Genomic DNA, 22571 nt, shown 5'->3' on the forward strand with positions numbered 1-22571 from the left:
CTTATTTTCCTAATTAGTATATAATGTTTTCCGATTTTGAAAGATAATAGTGTTTTATAGACAGTTTTTTTGCTCTCATCCCATTCTTAACAGCAGTATGTTTTATGTCAACACCATAACTATTCCATTAGATTTGTTTATAATTGCTATTGTTGTTGTCCCCGAATTTCTCCACTGTGAAAGAAAATTTTGCAATGTAGTTTATGGACATGGTTCATAAATATGTAAGATAGTTCATGGACTTTTTAAAAATCTCTTTCAGTCGAACTGTGGAACAGGGACTTCGAGGGACACGACCTTCTAGTGGACATTATAACACTATCAGCCGAATGGACAGACATCGTGCCCTAGATGACCATTATTCTCCAGAGAGAGACAGGTAAATATAATAGAATTACATTAAATGAAATTTAAAAATACTTTGTTGTTCTAGTTATTTCATACTGAAAAGTGCTTTAAACCTAAAGTTAAAATTTTTCATATTCAAAATAAATTTTCTTATATACAAGGTGTCTTCATACAATTTCAAGCTTTAATAATTTTAAAATTACAGATACCACAAACTTAGAAACTATCATTCAAAAGTTTATTTAAATTTCTTTTGTGAATTTTAAATCACATTTAAAAAAATTTTTCATTTTAACAAGACTGAATATCCTTCCCATATGCCTTCTTTGTGTAACAGTTTCTAATTCATCCTTTTTTTAAAAAAAAAGTTATGAATCAGTAGAGAAAATCCTTTTCTTGACTATTTTAGTTACTGATCTATCAATAATAGAGTTTTTCTTGTGGGATTATGTCAAAATTCTCAATTATGCATTAAAATCTCAATTTTTGGATAATATTAGAGCTTTCAGTCACAGAGCAACAGCTGATAAAAGTTATAGAAAGTCTGAAAACTGACTTAACTGATGGCATTGCAGAAGATGGTGGTTATATTGAAATTTAACAATAAATCCAGCAATATATTCTTTAAAAATTAAGCAATCTTTCAAATGTTGATGTTTTTGGCATTTGGATCTTTAAAGTTATTAAAACAATATATCATTATGACTTTTGAGACACCCTATACACATGCTTATATATGTATGTATCCATCATTTATGTATATATATATATACATACATATACATATAAAAATACATACATACATATAGAAATGAATATGTATATGACTGTATGTATGTACACACACACCTACCTTCTAACCTCCCCATACTTTACTATGTAAATGAATTTTTTTAGGAAAGTAGAACAATCATCATTTACTCACAATGTTGATCTTTAATTAAAAGATAAAATAGTATATATATATATATATATATATATATATATATATATATATATATGTGTGTGTGTGTGTGTATATACACACATATATATATATGAGATCCTTCTTATTAACTTAAAAATTAGATGTTTTATATTCTTAATTAGAAGATTTTTTTTAATGTAAGAGCCATTTTAATATAATTTCCTGAAAATATAATTGGGGATTTTTCTGGCCAAGGTTTTATAAATATTATTGTATGGTGGCATGAAACTCCTGTTGGGTATTTGGGTATAGTAGTTGCTATATTACAAGAACATGAAAACTGTATTCTAATATCTTCCTGGTGATTCTTAAAATTTGAGTTAATCTGTTAACATCTTATAAGACTAATTTTTCCACACAGAAAGGATATTATAATATTTTATCTCAAAATTATTTTTAACAAATATTATTGGTTAATCTTTGAGATCCTCCTGTTTTTTCTCTGCCCCTTCACATGCATAATTCTTTAGATATGTACTTCCCCTCCCCATCTCTAATTATTGAAATGATTCTCTTCAAGATCCAGTGCAAATGTCACGTCCTCTACAAAGCTTTTCTTGATTCTTTGCATCTTCCACCTGTTTGAATTTTCAAAGCTTTCTGTACTTCTCCTTTACATTTATTATATTCTTTTTGATATTTTGTATGTCTTATTGTCTTATCCTATTATAAGCTCCTGAAAAAGATATACTTTTATATCTATATTTCATATTTATAGATGTCTGATACACACACACACACATACATATGTGCCTAAGTACTTAAAAGAGTGTTTTGCAGTTAGTCAGCATATAAAAAGTATTTATAGAATAAATGAGTGAATGAATTAATGCATGGCTCTTGTATGAGGGGAGGGAAGCGATATGGATGTAGTAGATAAAGCATGTTTTTTCAGTCAGAAAGTTAGTTTCTAATCCTGCATCAGACATTTAATGACTATGTGACTACTGGGATCTTTTAATCTCTCTTTATTCCATTCAACTTCATCTGAAACTATAAATTATAGAAGTTACTGAATTGCTTTGATAGGAATTTCCTCAGTATGAATTCCCTGTGCCAAGGAAAGTGTCAAGTCAGGTGCTGCAGTAGATAGAACATGGACCCCAGGAGTCAGAAGGACCTGAATTCAAAACTATCATCTTCAGACACTTATTACCTGTGTGATCATGAGAAGTCATTTAACCATTTGCCTCATTTCCTAATCCCCTGGCATAGCAAACCACTCTAGTATCTTTGCTGAGAAAACCTTATATGGGGACATGCAGAGTTGGAAATGCTTGAAATGACTCAACAACCACAATATACCAATGAAACCAAAGGTCTATGCCTAAGATTGTCTTCCTTCTCATATTCTACTTCCCTAGCCCCCATGTTGTTCAGTGAATTAATGACAATATGAATGAAGAATTAAGGGATAGGCATAAATGTCATATAAGTGGTGGTGTTTTCCTACTGGCAAGTAAGCAAAATTAAAACCACCTAAATATTTATTAATAAAGCTCTCTCCTGGAATTCAATAACTTTCAGTCATTTATGATACCTTTAGCAAATACAATGTTATTTGTAAGAGCCTTTTCTTAAACTTATTCTATGAGATGGAAGCAGCCAGTATTTATATCTGTATTTGATAAAGAAACCAAAGCTTAGATAGGCATTGGATATAGAGTTAGAAAGACTTAGAGTCAAATATTTTCTTTTTGCTATGTGATCATGACTAAGTTATTAATCTCTTTGTACCTTCATTTCCTTATTGATGAAATGAGTAAATTGCACATAATAACTTTTAAGGCCCTTTTCAGAAGTAAATGTCTAATTCAGTGAGTTCTCTTCACTCAAGTCACATGAGTAGCATAATAATAGTTATCATGTACATAGTTCTCTGAGGTAAGAAAATGTAATATATTTTTTCTCATTTTATCCCTAGGATAACTCTATGAAGTGTGGTCTGTTATTATCATATAGATGAGGAAATCAAGCCTGGGCATTTGTGACTTGCCAGGAGTCACATATAATAAATACCAAATACAGGATGAACTTTGATTTTACTGAATCCAAGTTCAGTAGCCAGTGTGGCACTTTCATGACTATAGGCAGATTGATATTGTAAGAATTCTGAACTTTGAGTCAGAGGATCTGAGTTTTAATTTTGGCATTCTATCCCTGGACAAGTCACCCTTTGAGTCTCACATCCTTAATGAGTTGAATTTTGCTCTAGCAGATTCAGAACAATGATTAGCAATATAGATTCATATTTTATTAGAATCACTATCTTTTTTCATTGTAATGCTTTAGAGTTCAACTCATTTAACTATAAATAATGTTGTTTATTCTCAATTTAAATATTTTAAATACTGAATTGACCTTTTTGTTTTTATGAGGAAAAAACATATCAAACTAAGGCAGTAGTTTATTAAATGACTGATATATTGATACAAATCTAAGCATGCAAAATTAATAGTTTATGAGTTTCTCTGTCCAATAGAAAAGAAATGGGTGAGCTAGAGTACTTAAAATGTATAATTGAGAAAATGGTACTTGAGTTGGGTCTTGAAAGCCATGTAGGATTTGGATTAAGTAAAAAGAGAAGTGAAATGGTTTTAGCAGAAATTTATATCATGTTTTAAGATTTGTAAAGAGTTTTTCTCTCAACAAGGCTGTGAAATATATAGGCATCCCCTCATTTAATAGATGAGGAACTAACATCTTAATCTGATTGTAATTCCATTCAGTACTAGAACAATGGATAGTGTTGGACTTGGGAGACCTGAGCTTGAACTCTACTAGCTATGTACCTCTGGACAAGACATTTAAAGTTCACCTTCTGTCTAACAGGGATAACAATAACACCTACCTCACAAGGTTGTTGTTATGATTAAATTAATTAATGAATGTAAATCACTTTTTAAATTTTGAAGAATTATTTTAAATAATAGGAAAGCCATAGAGATAAAACATTTTGTATTTCAGAGAGGTTTTATTTAATACGTATGTTTTCTACATAGTCCTATTATATAGTTTGTTGAAACATCAATGTAGATATTATATTGTGCTATATTGTATTGCAAGATAATATTATCTCAATAATAATAATATCAGATAATGAAACTAAGATTGCTATTTGATTGATAGATTGATAGAGATTGAAAGATTGATAGAGATTAAGGACATTTTCAAGTTCATACAGCTGCTGAATGGCATAGACCGTGTAATATCAAATTTTAGGAATTTTTTCCACTACAACACTATAATGCCTTTCAAATACAAGTATTTAAGAGAATATAAATGGCTCCCTCCAGTAAACATCAAAATATGTTTTTTTCCAATCAATTATGTTTCTTTTAAGTTTTGTGCTGTTCTAATTAACTCCATTGTCAGATTTATATTAAACATGGGTTAATTTTTTTTAGGGTTTTTTTTATGCTAGTTAAGTTTTTCTGGGTATTTTTAGGAAATAATAAATACTTTGAAACTTCAACAATCCTAGATAAAAGAGTAGTCTAGTATTAATATCTTTAGTAATTATCAGTGTTTTGTAAAAAAGAGTTGGAAGTTTCTCTGCTTTAAACTTAGTTTAATTAATAATCAGTATTCCCCTTATTATCATAACAAATAATGGTGTCATGGACATTAATTAGAAAATGTATCTGAGTCATTCTTAAAAGATGAATTAGATGTGTGACCATGGGCAAGTTACTTAACCCCAGTTGCCTCAGCAAAAAGGAAGGAAGGAAAAGAAAAAGGTTAATTAGAGAAAGACCAACTCTTTTATTTTTATGAATCTTGGATCCTTTCCTATGGTTTTTTTCCAAGCAGGTTTTTGCATGTTTTCCTTAACAGTTAATAATTTATGTAGTGATAGCTGGGATTTTGTGTACATTTTTAAGAACAATTTTACTGTGAAAAAGAATTTTAACTGCTAGACTAACATTTAATGAATATTTATATGTCATGTATAATTTCTTTCACAAAATTTTCTTTCATTTAAAAGTTTTTGGGAATGTATTTTGATTCATGAGTGCAACCTAAGTTGGTTATTTATTCATCTAATTATATCTAATTAGGGAAATTTCATCTGCATAAATTAGCAACATGATCTACTAGAAAGAATGCTAGATTTCAATTAGAGGACCTGTTTTGAATCCTACCTCTGCTACTTATTTTAATTTCTTGCTATTTTATATTTGTGTGCCTTTTGCCAAGTCATTTAACCTTTTTGCACCTTAGTTTGCTTATATGTAAACAGGAAGGTTTAACTAGATAATCTCTAAGGTTCCTTCCAAATCTTTGATACTGTGATAGTTTAAAACAGTTTAGCACACTTTAATTTGGACTTTGATTATTCTCTCAAATGAAACTTAGCTAATGCATTGGGCTTGTTAACTTCATTCTTTTGTTCAAAAATTGTCAATCGTTACCTTGTATACAAAATATTTTACAAACCATTTGGCCTTCTCACTATTTTTTTTTCACACTCACTATTCTAAAACCAAATTAGATCATTCATGTTGTCCAAGCACACTATGCAAAATTTTACCCTAATTCAAATTTGACCATTATAAAGTCTTCCCTGTGAGAATATATATACCTTGGAGAAGTACACTACCCTTGGAGAATATAGACTTTGCAAACCTTAAAATGCTATACAAGTGCTAGTTATTGTTATTATAGCCAAATTTAATGCTTCTCTATTTTACTGTCTCAACACTGTAGTTACACCTTCCTTTTGCATTTGTCAGTTCTATTGAATATTATTTATTTTGGTGCATGTCTTGTCTTCCTTCTATAGTGTAAATCTGAATTCTTTGTATGAACAGATCCTAAAGATGATTTGCATTTATTAGAAACCAAATAAATGTTTGCCAAATGAAAATGCAATCCAACTCTTTAAAAATTATTCCTCTTTCAACCTCCTCTGAAATTTTCCTCTTTTCCCCACCTCTTTTCCTCCAAATCTTGTTTTAAAAGAAAGCTTATCAAGTGTAGAACTGGCATTTTATAGTATATTAAACCCTATTTTCCCTTTGCCCTGAATGCAAAAGACAGAGTTTCCAAACAAGAAGAAATGTCAGAAGACTCTTTAGTCCAATCTAATTGAATAGGAATTCTCTTTATATTATTTTTGATTATAAGATCATGCTAAGATTTGGGGATCCAGAAAAAAAGTAAAAAGAATTTGTCTTTTAGGATCTTAAATTCTATTGGAGAGGACAAAATGTACACATATAGGTATATATAAGACATATATAAATAGGGATAGGGATCTGGGAACTACCAGCAACTGGGAGAAGAGAAAAAACTTATATCAAAAGTATTGATTCAGCTGAGATTTAAAAAAAAAAGGATTCCAGGAAGCTAGATATGTGTCAAGAAAACATTATAAATATGTGTGACAGACATTTCAAAAATATAGAGATTGGAAATGGAGGTTTTGAATAATAAACAGTAAATAACTATTATGGCTAAACCAAAGAGCATGTAAGCAAGTATTATGTAAATAGATAGAGAACATACATGAGAGCTAGCTTGTGAAGAACTTCAATTGCCAAACAATTGAGTTCATATTTTATCTTAGGGGTAATGGAAAATTGCCAGAATATTATTGAGTAATGGAGTGACATTTTTAAGCCTAAGCTTTAGGAAAATTACTTAGGTAGCTTTATGGAGGATGGAGAGTAAAGATAGATATGAAAGAGGAATATCAAAGAGTAAGCTGCTGGAATAGTTTAAATGAGAGTGATGAAGGCTTGAACTAAAATGGGTTCTTCTATAATAATGGAAAAGGGATGTGAATGAATATGTAAAACAGTTGAATCTCAGCAACCCAGTACCTATGGAAGAAGTAAGGATGTTCTAGAGGAAAGATACTTACTTGTTTTGGATATAATGAACTTGAGATGCCCACGTTTGAAAAAAAAAATAATAAGCAGTTCATAGTGTAGAAGGGTAACTCAAGAGAGATTGAACTATATACTTAGCCCTCAGAGAAATCTGCAAAGAAATGATAAGTAAGCCCATGAGATCTGATGAGATCATTTATTGAGAAAGAATAGAAATAAGAGAAAAAAGATCTAGGAAAGAGTCTCAGAAAACAGTTAGGGTATATGCTGTGGATAATGTGCCAGCAAATAATAATGTGAAGTAGCAGGTAGGATGAAAAACAAGGTAGAGCAGTGTCATAAACACTCAGAGGTATGATGGTAGTAGGTAGGGGTAGGGGTCAATAATTATCATTACCTGACGAGAAGTAAAAATGAATCAGAACTGAGAAAAATCCATGAAAAAAAAGCAGTTGAGATCATTGTTGAATTTGGAGAGAATAGTTTCTATAGAATTATGCTTTCTGTAGTTAGATTTCAGAGTGATTAGAAAAGAGTGAAAGGAGAGAAAATAGACAAAATGAATATAGATGGCTTTTCCCTCAAGGAGTTTAGATAAGAAGAGGAGTTATGAGATTACAGCTACCAGAGTATCTAGTCAAGATTTTTAAAGAACGGCACAGACTTGCTTGTGTTTGAAGACCTCAAGTAATGAGAAATATGCTTTCCAAGCTAATATCATATTTCTGTACAATTTTTATTGCAAATCAGTTCTTTTTTCCCCTCATGTTGAACTTTCATATATTTCTGTAACTTATAGCCACTTTCTCCTACTTATAATCTCTGGATCTAAACAGTAAAATGAAATCCTTCTTCCATATGAGAGTCTTAAGATACTTGAAAATGACTACATTCTCTACCCCCTGAATGCCATATATCCTTGTAAAGATATAGTTCCCTATGAAGTCATTGTATATGTATATATGTTTTATAAAAATGTTATTCTTTGATCATTTTCTTTAAAGTTTATATCTTGCTTTTGTAATACTTTAGTTATTAGTAATGAGTAATTTTTATAGATGTGAATTATTGAAAGACCACCTGCAGCAATTTCAACTTTAGCCTTTCTAAGCACACAAAGGTGTCAACTATAATTTTTAACTTTTTATATAGTGAATCCTATCTTTCTAAACTTTATTTTAATTTGATCAAACTATTTTCTATCCATTTCTTTTCTGAGTCTCATGTTTATATTCTTATTTCTGCCACGCTTGAAGTCATTATCTCACTCTACCTCGCTCCAGATACATTGATCATCATCACAGGGATATCAGGTATATAATCTCTATGTTTGAGTCTGTGTGTAGAGTTGAATGTACTTGTATTTGTATATGAAATAATAAGCTTTCAAGTCTTTTTACAACTATAGAAATATAGAAGTACCATTTTTTAAAATAGCAAGCCATATTTATATCTATGTGTTGTATCTATATATCTTATATATAATTTATAGAACTTAAGTGCAGAATTACAAGGAAGCAGAAATTCCCTTCAAAAACATTCATTAGTGATTAGTTATAATAAAAATAATTGAAGACCAGTAACAAAATTCCTAAATATCATATTGAAAAAATAGACATATAAAGAAATACATGATCATTGACAGTTATTGTCTTTGATGGTGAGTGGTAATGTTTTAAGTTGTCTGGTCTTTATTTTAGTGAAAATAAAATAAAAGTTATGTATTTAATATTTATTGATTTGATATTTGTTACTACTATATTTCTGTTTTGAATTTTAAAATTATTACATTTTTGTTGCTTGGTTCTAGTTCTGACTATATTTTTTGTGGTGGCAATTCTTGTTGTTTTACCCTTTAACTTCCGTGTTGATTTGCATTATTAACCCTGTCTGGGTTTGTTGTGAGAGCATTAATTTTGCTTTATCATTGTGCTATATTCTGCATATGATGGGCCATAGTTAGTTCTTATAAGATTGCCTGCTGTGCATTTATAAAGTATAACACATACACACACATATGTCTATTTAGCACGATATCCTAAAGAACTACTTTCTAAATAAAAACAATCAAAGTATAATCAAAAGTTAGTTATAAATAATTATATTGTTTTTACTTCATATCTATCGCTCATTTAATCATCAAGCTTAGGAATTCTTTACTTACCTATATTGACTATTCATTTTGTATATCCAAAAAACATTTTTAAGTTTAGCTTCACTGTAGTGGTCAGCTAGGTGGTGCAGTGGATAGAATACAGGACCTGGAGTAAGGAAGAGTTCAAATTCAGCCTCAGATACTTATTATGTAATTCTGAGCAAATCCTTTAATCCTGTTTACCTCAGTTTCCTCATCTATAAAATGAGCTGGAGAAGGAAATGCCAAACCACTCTAGTAATTTTGCCAAGAAAATTCCAAATAGATTCAGACACAATTCAAAAATGAACAGTAGCTCACTTTATTGTTTCATTAAGCATGTACCTGGACTATCTTTCCATTGCCAGCAATTGCTATTTGCTTAGGGAATGCAAATTCCTGTTAATCTAACCAAAACACAATTGCTTTTTATTTATCTTTGTATCATTACTCATTCCTACCATACAACTCTTTGTTTTACATAGCAGATACTCAAGCAATATTTTTTGAATAATCAGAAATTGCTTTTCAAATTTAAGTCAATTTAAGTCATCACATTATACAGATTTATATTATCTGATCTTAACCAGGTCTTTACCAATGCACAGCAGCCCTTTTGTTAAGTTCTAATTCACTTTTAATTCTAATTCTCCATATTTTGAGTGAAGGCTTTTAATAAATCTTCAATTCCATCCATTCTTATCTGATTTTCTAGCAGAAGAAGAGTTCAGACTATGAGTCACTCATATTTTTATCCTCTCTCAGTTGACCTTGATTTCATCTTCTGTACATTTGTAATCAAAGTTATTGTTGTGTTCCCTGTGTATGCATAACAGTTATTATCAACTTCTTTTGTATAAGAGAAATCCAAATGATGTATCTTTCACTGAAGTTGGCATTATTATCCATGCCTCTGTTCCAGTCTCGTAGTGTATTACAAAAACTCTACATTTGTTTTCACTTTCTATTCTGTGTAGTATGTAATATACTCTAATGACAAAACCACTCTTTTTTCTCTCATCTTCCTCCAAATATCCTAAACATCTCCTCCCTGAAATCTAGGATTTCCTCTCATTAATATATATTTTTAATCTATGATGCAACTTCACTCCAAACCATTTTTGCCTAGTCTCTTTCATTTAAATAAGGTATATTTATCTTGAACCATGGTCTAGTCAGGTGTTACCTTCTATGAAGTAGACAATGAGCCTTAATTAAAATCAATGACACAGTAAAGTTTAATTTTTTATGTTAGAATCTTCATTTTTCTTTGTTGCCTTAGCTTTAGGCATTTATACAGAGATTAAAGTCCATACATTTTATTGCTATTCTTTGTCTTATGTTCTCTTTCTTAAACATTCTGGGTAGCTCAAGTGATAATCATTCTTTTTTGACTACTCACTATATTAGTTAACTTGAGGGTTACACTTAGGGAGGCTTTCCGCCCAAGTTTTTTTTATTTTTTATTTTTTTATTTTTTTTATTTTTTTATTACAAGCACCTTTTATTGGTTGCTTCTACATAGACAAATAGCTGCCTTAATATTCCAGAACAAAGAGTTCTTGACTGCACTCTTATTTTAACTTTGACCCTTATCATATAATATTTTACCTAATAGTTTTTGTAGCTCCCATATAGTAAGTATTCTTGAACAAGCATTTTCTTCCCCTAAGAAACTAGTTATTTCCTCTTTATGATATTTTAAAGGTTTTAATTATATATCTTTACTTCTATTTCCCCTTTTTTCCTTTGTGTACACTCAATCATTTCCCATCATTCAGATAAAAGTCAAGTTTCCCCTCCTTCTGATCAGGCTTCTTTTCTATTGCCATTATAGTCAGTTCATTTTCCTTTATAATCTGGAATACTGAGAAGTGTTCTTTGATTTTCTTTCCCTTCTCTTCTGGGAGTAACACTGCTCTGCCTGTGGTAAAAGTATAAAAATTGTACACTATGATTCAGTGAATAATTTGCCCTATTAGATATAATGGTTAAAAATTTTAGTCTTGCTTCTTTGAATTACTTATATGAGTATATTTTGATGAAAATTCTTTTTTTTTTAATTTAATAGCCTTTTATTTACAGGTTATATGCATGGGTAACTTTACAGCATTAACAATTGCCAAACCTCTTGTTCCAATTTTTCACCTCTTACCCCCCCACCCCCTCCCCTAGATGGCAGGATGACCAGTAGATGTTAAATATATTAAAATATAAATTAGATACCAATAAGTATACATGACCAAAACGCTATTTTGCTGTACAAAAAGAATCAGACTCTGAAATATTGTACAATTAGCTTGTGAAGGAAATCAAAAATGCAGGTGTGCATAAATATAGGGATTGGGAATTCAATGGTAATGGTTTTTAGTCATCTCCCAGAGTTCTTTCTCTGGGCGTAGCTGGTTCAGTTCATTACTGCTCCATTGGAAATGATTTGGTTGATCTCATTGCTGAGGATGGCCAGGTCCATCAAAACTGGTCATCATATAGTATTGTTGTTGAAATATATAATGATCCCCTGGTCCTGCTCATTTCACTCAGCATCAGTTTGTGTAAGTCTCTCCAGGCCTTTCTGAAATCATCCTGTTGGTCATTTCTTACAGAACAATAATATTCCATAATATTCATATACCACAATTTATTCAGCCATTCTCCAACTGATGGGCATCCATTCAGTTTCCAGTTTCTAGCCACTACAAAAAGGGCTGCCACAAACATTCGTGCACATACAGGTCCCTTTCCCTTCTTTATAATCTCTTTGGGATATAAGCCCAGTAGTAACACTGCTGGATCAAAGGGTATGCACAGTTTGATAACTTTTTGAGCATAGTTCCAAACTACTCTCCAGAATGGTTGGATTCGTTCACAACTCCACCAACAATGCTTGATGAAAATTCTTATAACCAATTATCACTTCTTAAACTTTGACCCCTCCACTCAAATTATTTTGCTTTGTTTCTGCAATTCCACAGCTAAAGCCACACAATTCCTCTTCAACTTTACATAAATCTTTTCTCTTTCCAAATTTGTCCCACTTGTCCCGTCATACCCCTCTATCAGTTTTCTTAACTCTCTAATTCAAAGGCAGCTGGGTGGCACACTAGATGGAACATGTCACATATAATCAGGAAGACCTGAGGGTAAATGTAGCATCAGATACTTACTAACTGCATAAAACTCTGGGGAAGTCATTTAATATCTGTTTACTATTGTTTCCTCAAATATAAAATGGTGATAACAACATATATCTGGCTAGGTCATTGTGCAGATAAAATATAAAAATATTTGTAAAGCACTTAGTATAGTGCCTGGAACATAATAGGCACTATGCTTACTTAATTCACTTCCCCTCTCTTAACTTGGTATTAAAATGGTTCTCTTTTTGGACAAGAAATTGTTAACTATTTAAATAAAATTGGTTTCTTTTCTAATCCTATGTATTTTGTATTTAATAACATTATTCTGAGGAGTCCATATTTATTTGAGTGACAAAAGAGGTTCATGACCAACAACAGAAAATGTTTAGAAATCCTGTTCTAATTGTTCCATTTACCCTTTCTTTTTTAACTGTGTCTTTTCTTGACAATTACCTTCTCCTTCTCCTTCTCCTTGAGTTTTCCTCTTCAGCTTCTATTTTCTCATCCTTCTTTGTTCTTGCGTAATTTCTTTGTCATCCATTCTAATAACAAAATAATAACAATGGCTATAACTAGCATTTATATGGCCCCTATTAGGTGCTAAGCAGTGTGCTAAATATGTTACAAATATTATCTTCACAACAACTATGGGAAGAAGGTATTATTATTATGCCAATTTTAAATATGAGGCAACCAAGGTAAACAAAAGTGAAATGATTTGTCCAAGATTACACAGGTAGCAAATGTTTGCGCTTGATCTTTAACTTAATTCTTCTTGACTCCAGCTCCAGTACTCTATCCACTGTGCCATTTAACTGCCTGCATTCATTCCACTACTCTTAAATGCGAAGTAGAATCTAGAGCAATTAGTGGGCCAAAAGATAGTTTTCCTTTTAAAATTCCACCCCTCTCTTTCTCTCTCCTTCCCTTAGTCAGTCCTTGTCTCCCTCCCTTTTCCTTTCCTTCCTCTCCCTTCCCCCTCCCTTTAACTAAATTTCTCCCTCAGAAAGTTATTTGCTTACCTACTCCATTAGTCCAAATGCCTCCCTTAGTTTCTAGTATCTCCATATCTTGTAATACTCATCAGTCATTTTTTTCTGTGCCAGCCTGTTATATCAGCCACCTTTTCCCATTGTTGCATTTATTCTAGGACTGCTTCTATTTGGGGGAGGGACCAGAACCACTCCCTACCAGCTCTTCTGAATTCCTGGACTTCACCATCATCCCTCTTCAGGGGTATCTTATCAAATCCCTTCTCTACTTTATATCCTATCCCTCCTCAATCCTTTGTAATCTGATTTCTAACATCAACACTCAGTTAAAACTACTCTCCAGAGTTACCAAAAATCTGTTTTGTTTTTAAATTAAATTTTATCTTTTCAATTAACAAGAACTTTTTCTCACTTTCTTGCCTCCCTAGCCCCCAGTAGGGGAAAAACAAACAAATAAATAACAGCAAGGAAAAAAAAACCAAGTAAAATCCATGTGATAGATATAGTAAAGCAAAATAAATTTGTGCAAAAATGTGTCTAATTCTCCATTTTTAGCACATCACTATACTGTCAGGAGATAATAACCAAATCTCATGTTTTTGCTCATTCTTAATCTATCCCATCATAATATTACATTTTATTTTTTACCATTTGCTCTGCCTCATCACTCTTATTTCTTGTATTTTCTGACATCGATCTCTCCTAATTTGTCTTCCACCTGCTTGGCCACTCCTTCTCAGTATCCTTTGCTGGTTATCACCTTCCTAACTTTAGGCATTCTCCAAGGTTATGTGCTGGATCCTCTTGTCTTCTTCTTCTGTACACTATTTCTCTACTTTTCCTCTCCCTCTTCTCTCCCTCCTTCCTCCCTTGCCCCCCTTTCTCTTTCCCTCTCTTCTTCCCTTCTTTTCTCTCTCCCTCTCTCTCTCCCTCCCTCCCTCCCTCCTGTCTGTGATCTCTCTGTGTCATTTCCAAATCAAGTTTAGAAAACATTGCTTTAAGGAGAGACTACTTGCATTCTGAAATGCTTTTTAGAAGCTTATTAAAATTTTTTTTCAAATAAATCCCTACTTATGTGTTTATTTGTAGATCATTTTCTTTGTTGTTTGACAGTAAGGGTTTCAGGTAGAAAAAAATGAAAATTTAAAGATTTGTGATACAACTAATTAAACAGGAATCGGTAATGAAGGAAAAAAAATCTGATCTGTCTATAAACTGAAGGTAAGATTTTATTTTAAAGTGATTTACATACAAGATTTTTAAGGTTTTTATTGTAACACCAAAAACATTGTATAATATATACCAGTTCTCCAATAAAGTTTGACCTCCATGTTTAATTGTAGTGAGAAAATGATTGAGTTCTAATGAAATGCAGGAAATGCATCAGAGAAGATAAACAACAGAATTTTGCCTTCTTCATGCTTTTGAAATATATTTGACAATGTATTTTGGAAACAAAAATTATGATAAAAAGAAATATTTCATATAAATGGTTCTAAAATAATGCTATCTTCTGAGAGGGTCAAATCTTAAATACTATTTTCAGTCTCTGCCATCATATTTCAAGAAGAAAATTAAGAAGCTGAAGAATGCTCAGAAAGATGAAGAATGTTAATGAAGATTGTTAGATTCATGCCATATAAAGCAAGTCTGAGGGTATTTAACTTGAAAAAGATTTAGAAGGGATGATTAACTAAAAGAAGGAAAAGACAATGAAATCTTTGAAAACCTTCCGAGGAGATTCTATTTGTCAAAGTAAAGAAGATAAATTTCAAAAACAGCTCTAGCAGCTATCACTTATTAATTTAATCATTCTTTTGGTACTTCTTCTATCCCACACATTGATCTTCAATTTCAATCTGTATTCCTTGTAAGAGTTTTTTTTGTTTGTTTGTTTGTTTTCTCTGGCTTTCTATTACTTGTTTAAGTAGATCAAGTTTAAGTTACTTTAATTATACCCTTTATCTCTTTGTTTATCATTATGTTTTATTTATTTTCTTTTTTTAAGAAAATAAAAAATATTTTGATATTAGCTTTCACTTCTTTTCAAAGCGTCCCTGGATTCCATATCTGTCATATATCATACCAATAGTTCTTCAGATTATTTTCATACATTTATTGGTATTGGTTTTGGAAAATTGGCCCCATCTATTATGATTTATATTATACCTTATTTGAGCATTACTTTAAATAATTCTTTAACTTCCTATACTAGTAGCTTTTTAGGAGTTTATAGTTTTCCCAAACCAATACCAATAAAATATGAAAATAACCCGAAGAACTATTGATATGATATACCATATGACATATGCATATAACATATATGGTATATAATATGCAGTTATATGTGGTATATGATAAATAGAAGTGAAAAGAATCTGAAATTAGCTCTTCCATCTATGTAGTGTGCTTTCTAGAGCCCCCAAATTGAGGTGCCAAAATATACTATCTGGATTAGCTCTCTGGAGGATCTTGGGACCAGCCTTGGTCTTAGTGAAGGAGTGAAGAAGGCAGGAGATCTACCAGGATGATCAAAGATAGAGTGTCTCTATTTCTATTCTCCTCAAGCCTTAAATACCTCAGTATGATTACATCATTACAGCACACTAAGTATGTGCCAACTAGAGAACCATTATAATCACATCACACTATAAGCACCCTGCTATGTAAATGCCTCTTACTATAAATATTCCTTGCTTTAAGTAGAACACAGATGGTCATACCTTCCCTGACTTCTCAGGAAGGGTGAGAACACCAAAGGGAGGTGAGAAGCCAAACCAAAACATTGTCAGCAGGTTCCCTCTGAACTAACGGGTCTTATACCTTACCCAAAGTTCCCCAACTATCTGAAGCCCTCTACCCATACCCACACATCCACCTGAGCACTTGGCATTATATTTCACTGAAAAAAATGTGGCCATTTGCCAGAAGATGCCTCATCTCCTCTTCTTCATCTATCATGTTTAATATACTTTCCAAAACTATTTTCTCTTTTGTGTCTGATTCACATAAAACAGTAATCCTTCTTTTTATCAAGGTAAATCCCTCTATATGCAAAAGTGATCTTAACCCCTCATTTTCTCTAGTAGATTGTCCCCTTTATTATCTGTACTGTCAAATTCCTCTTTATTCCCTCCTTACATATTTGTTGCTTCCCTACTGCCTACACTAGCCTCTGTCTTATCTGTCCACAACCCCCCTCCTTTGATCCATTTTTCCTATTATCTGTCTATTTCTTCTACCTTTTGTGGCTAACTTTGAGAAGGCCAACTACAAGCAATGCTTCTGCTTGCTTTCCTCGTATTTTATTTTTAATTTGTTCAGTCTAGTTCCTGACATCATTATTTCATATTTCATATGAAATAACATTCCAAATGTAGTAGTGATATCTTAATTGCCAAATTTAGTGTCTATGCATTATTTATGCACATATATGTGTATATACACATACATATTATATGTAGCTATATACATATACACCTACACAAACATGAGGAAAATTCTTGTTCCAAACCAAACCGGTGTGCCTGATTATCAACTTCCATCCTTAGTGATTTTCCTGAGGAAAATGAAGGATTAAGTGACTTGAACCCACATCTTTCAGACCTTAAGATTAGCAGTCTAAACACTATGGTATACTGTCTCCCTTAGCAGTATTGTACCAGGTAAATATTAACTATTTGGCTTCTGGCTAAGATGACAGTATGAAAGTACCTAGAGATGCCCAGCTCTCTCACAAACACTCCAGAAGAATACTCATGTTCAAAACAAAAAAGAGCCAAGATAGAGAAAACAACCTTGTCAGCGCAACTGGGGACAGAGTCAACTCTTATAATTGTGCAGTGAATAGGAATATAGGGTCAAACAATGCAGCACACCTGAGACTTTTGAAACTGCCTAGGCAGCCCTTGATACATCCAGAGTCAGTAGATAAGGCAAGCATAGTGCTTTGGAATATACAACACTGTGGACCAGCATAATTTATAACTGGCTCATAATTTATACCTAAGAGGGTTCAGGGACAAGATGAAGTCATTGTTGGTTTGGGGTTTGGATAAAAAGAGGGGAACAGAAAGGAATAATCCAAAATCTATTTTGGCCAATTATAATTTGGAATTAGAGATTCAGGAGAAGGAAGTTCTTATTTCTAGCAACTCAATCCAAAACCATAGTGTCAATAGCATCCATATTGCAGGAGAGCAAGTATCAAGTGGGGCCTGCCACCTTATCTAGGAATTTTATTCCAGAAACAAAAAATAGAAATGTAATAAAAGATGATCAAGGAGAGCCTATTTCTTATGAGCACATTGATTTTAGAAGAATATTTAAAATACCTATTATCAAAAACAATTGACCTGGAAAATATGTAAAAAATAGATAATTTAAGACTTGTTGGCCTTCCCAAAAATCATTTCCAAAAATAAACATATATGCCATATTTCAAATAGACTGCCCAGATTTATTTGAACAAGAGGAAAAAGATGAATATAGAAAGAACTTATCATTTATCTCATCACAGAAACACCAGATTAAAAAAAAACACCAAAAATATCATGGGAAAAAGTTAGAACTTCAAGATAAAAGAAAAAAAATACTAGAAATGGATGGAAAGAAAGCTTTCAAGTTTTAGAAAATTATTGACACCATTATATAAGACTGTCATCTAACTAATATAAAAGAGGAAAAAAATAAGACAAAACAAAACCAAAAAAGAATACATACCCTTGGTTTATAATATTTCAAAAGCCAAAACAAAATCAAATTCAACAGAGTAAAATACTCTTTATTGTAAGGCAGTCTTCTCTATAAGAAATAAAATGGACCTAGAATAGAACATCAGAATTTCTCTTTGTAAGACTAGACAGCAGAGTAGAAATTTTGAAATGCAAATGTAGTAAGTAGTAAAGAGTATTATAGAAAAATAAACCCTTTAAAGTAATTAGAACCTACTGAATAATGAGATGTTTACCTTCTAAGAAGGAGAAGAAGAAGCAAATATTTCTTCAGATTATCTTTGAAGGTCACAAAGAAAGTTTAGTGAATTAATCACAGTGCTTAGGTGTGATTTAGTCCAGCATTTTTGGTCTTAAGTTTGGAAAGAACAGGGATAGAAAATGGAATACACTAGCGGAAAAATGAAGAGGAAAGGAAATCATGTTTTGCATAATTTGTGCAAGATAAACATACAAACATAAAACGGGTGAGGGAAAGGCATCTCATTTACTTCACTATTAAATATAACTAGAAAAGGAAGGTTAAAATGCAAACTCATGACAAATTGTTTAGTCTAAAATATATTTAGTTTAAAAGGGAAACAGTTTAAGGACAGAAAAAGGTGAGAGAAGTCCTGAGTTTCAGAGGAAGAGTAAAAAAAACAAATATATTCAGAAAAAGGGGAGAAGAAAAAATGTAACTAGGGACCAAGGTTTAAATTTTGAGTAGAGAGAAGGGAAAGAATAAGAATAAAATAATTAGAGAGACTACTCATGATGATCATATGTCCCCCCCCCACCTTCTTATTTGTGAAGATTGGGACAGAATAAAAGGGAATAAAAATTACAAAGGAATATGGTAGAGAAAATATAAGATTAAGAATAATAACCATAATGTAAATAGAATGAATTAATTCATTAAATAGAGGACCATAACAAAATGGATTAGAAAGCAGAAGTCAATAATATATAATTTTAGAAGAATCTATTCAAAAATTAGGATCTACATAGTGTTAAAATGGGGAGACCAAATAGAATTTATAAAGTAGAAGCATATATCAGATGAATTAAAAAAAAACAGGGTTAGCAACTATGATCTTAGATAAAATAGTAAGACTTATGTTTCTTCTTTTTTGTCCTCTTTTACCATAGATTTAATTTAATTGGCTATTTTTGGTTTTATCTTTTAAATCCATCCCCTCTTCTCTTGCTTTAGTTCAGACTTTAATTACTACCTATCTAGACTATTGAAAGAGCCTTCTTAAATATCACCCAAACTTTGCTTTTTTTCTTTAATATATTTTTGATTATCATAGTAATAACTTCTATTATAATGTTTCTTATATAAAGACCTGATCATGCCATTCCTTTGCTCACACTTCTTAATAGGCATCCTATTGCCTTTCAAATACAATTCATATTGTTTTGCCCCTCATTCAAATACATAAACTGACATTTTCTATCATCTTTATGGCCTTATTTTATTATTGCTTTCCTCATTCTATATGATCCTAGCAGATCAGACAGCTCTTTCCCCTTGTGCACTATAATCTTTATGTTCTTTCTTTGCTTGTATTATTCCTTCTATATGTATGTAGTGCCTTTCTTCTCTCTATCTTGAACTGTTAATCATTTTTTAAATCCCAAATCAGATAGAATATCTTTAAGATTACCACTTTCTATAATAATTCACTTCTTCAGACTTTATATAATATTTGCTTCACACCTCCAGTGTATATTATGTGTTGTGTCATAAGTATTCATAATGAAACATTTCTGTAATATTAAACATAATACTCTTTGAGGCCAAGTGTTGAATGACTATAATATTAAACTATAAACTCTTTGAGGATAAGGAACTTCTTATTTTAACTTTAGAATTTCCTCAGTACCCAGCAACGATGATAGAAACACAGTATGTACTTAATACATATTTTTTTCTTGATTGCCATCATTGATGCTGGTTTAAATAGTCTTTAATCAAATTATCACAAAGTGATAGGTGATACTGAATACCTCTGGAATTCTTGTGGTTGTTGTATTGTGTATATTAGACTATCAATTTTTAAACTAATTTATTTTATCACATTCGTTTTATTTAAAACTATATTTTATAGATGATAACCACAGGAAAAAGGCACAGAAGATAATACCCTATCTTTACCTACTCTGTGATGTTGTCTTATAATGTCTCAGAAAACTAAGTAGAATGCCTTGTCCAACAGTTATATGTAAAAGGCAGGACTAGAACCCAGGTTTTCCTGACTCTGAGGCAGAGGGCTGCCAATAATTTATGGTATGCTGACTGTCATAGAGTTGTGGCTTATAATATACATATGTGTGTATACATACACATATATTTTATATAAAAGGATAGTTTAATGTCTTTGTATTAAAAGACATGATACTATATATTGGTTTATTAATATTAGTTTATTTAGTTTATATTAGTTTATTTAGTCTAAGAAAAAATATTTTCTGTCATAGGCTTTCAGACTGCAGTTTTTAAATTAAGTTGTATTAGGTAGCTTTGTCAGAATGACAAAATACTTTTTATATTATTGAATGATGGAGGGATTGATTTTAGTTACGGGAAACGTTTATAAAGGAATGTAAGTTCTGCTACATCTTATATAGGCAAATACCTTATATTTCATATGACTCTATAAGAAATGATTCAACATAATTATTTTCTAGAAAACTATGGAATTATAGTATAATTAGAGCAAAATTCATGCCTTAAATTTCTACTATTTATTTCATATTTAGGAGGAATAGGCAGGAGAGAAGAGAGACTAATACATATTTTGATGACATTCCCCACAGCCCTGAAAGGTATTTCATTTATATAATAGAAATATATAAAACTAAGTAGTAGCATTTTTTAAATGATATTTTATGTAAATAAGGTTTCAAAATGTATAGGCTTAAGTTATTTTATTGTTTGCTTTATTATTGAATTAGCATAATTAACATAGCTAAATTGTAACATTGTAAAATATAGTAAAATAATATAATATTTTATATCTATAAAATGAAATAATCATAATATTTTATATATATGGCAAAACCATATTCCAAGTAGTATATTTCTTTTTAAAGTTAAAGTCAGTATTAATTTAGAATTTTTCTCCTAAATGTGGCCTAATAAGGATAAAAAATAGTTTCATTACTTTTCCTTTAAATCAACTTATTTGATTGATCAGGGAATATGAAAGTTAGCTTTTTGTGTATAACAGAGGGGAGCATGGGATATTTTTCAAAAGACAATTATACTAAACTTGGTACTGGGTAGTTATTAATTAATGTTAAAGTTGCTTTAAAAAAAGTTAAATTATAAGACTACTTTAATATATTCAATATAATAATGGTGCTATATGATAGTATAAGTATTTATTTGAGGTAAGATCTTCTAAAGTTATCAAAGCTTAGACTAATCATTAAATCTCAGTGCTCCTGGCAAGACAAGAAGTTGCATAGCAGGTATCAATATGTATTAATGAAGAGTTTTACTATTAAGTTCACTATACCAATGAAATCACAAGTTTGGTCAAAATTTAATCTTGATTTATCCCAGTTTTATCCTTTTAATACATTTTTAATCCTGAGAGTCATCTAGTATTAGCCATCTCTTCCATTTGTCTTTAGGAAATTTGATAAGGACATCATCTATCCTTTATTGAAGTCAATATTATAAAAATATTAAACTGCATAGAAACAAGTAAAGATCCTTAGTGTTAGAGAATTCTACTGGAAACTTTTCAAGTGGACATCAAACCATTATGAAATAGTCTTCATGTCTTACCATTTAAGCAATTATAAACCAATTAAACTGTCTTGTCCATTGGTTCTCAGAGTGTGGTCTAGGAATTCCTGAAGATACTTGAGACACTGGAGCCCCTGAGATGTTTTCAGGGCCTCTGCAAGGTTCAAAATTTCACAATAATGCTAAGATGTTTTAATTTGTAACATGTCAAATAGTGATAGATATAACCTACATAAACCTCAATAATTTTAAGAGTATTAAGGGATTCTTAGACCAACAAAATTGACAATCATTTATCTAGCCAATGTTTCTCCATTTTTATCACATATACAATAGAAGATACATTGTCAGTTGTTTTTATAAAACCTAGATGAATTAAATGTACAAGCTCCCTAATTTATAGTTTAATAATTGTGTCTCAAAAAAGGAGAATAAAGTTAATTTTGAATGACCAATTATTAATGAAGCTATGCTAAATAAATGCATATTATTGAATCTATTGATTATATTGCCTCTCAAGTTTTAATTTAATTCAATATTAAATTTTACACTTGGTTTTAAATAATCAACTTTACAAGCATAGCCTAATAAATGATTACTTAGCAATTCAAAAAATAACTGGTATTTTGGTGTACTGTAAGTTTAGTATTATGTGTCCTTCATTTTATATGATTA

General features: G+C 31.1%; 1 protein-coding gene across 36 annotated transcripts in view; it reads left to right on the plus strand.

Moving 5' to 3' along the window:
- Positions 1-22571, plus strand: part of RIMS2 (regulating synaptic membrane exocytosis 2) — a 775594-nt gene that overhangs the window by 481341 nt on the left and 271682 nt on the right. For 19 of the 36 annotated variants that reach the window (XM_031947102.1, XM_031947079.1, XM_031947103.1 and 16 more), the window contains one exon: positions 263-379. In XM_031947102.1, the coding sequence (XP_031802962.1) occupies positions 263-379 (117 nt within the window). Of the gene's footprint in view, positions 1-262; positions 380-8408; positions 8466-20899; positions 20966-22571 lie in introns of all 36 variants that reach the window. The other 17 variants (XM_031947077.1, XM_031947080.1, XM_031947100.1 and 14 more) reach the window with 3 other exon arrangements.

The sequence above is a fragment of the Sarcophilus harrisii genome, chromosome 1 (assembly GCF_902635505.1).
Source record: "Sarcophilus harrisii chromosome 1, mSarHar1.11, whole genome shotgun sequence".
NCBI classification, from domain to species: domain Eukaryota; kingdom Metazoa; phylum Chordata; class Mammalia; order Dasyuromorphia; family Dasyuridae; genus Sarcophilus; species Sarcophilus harrisii.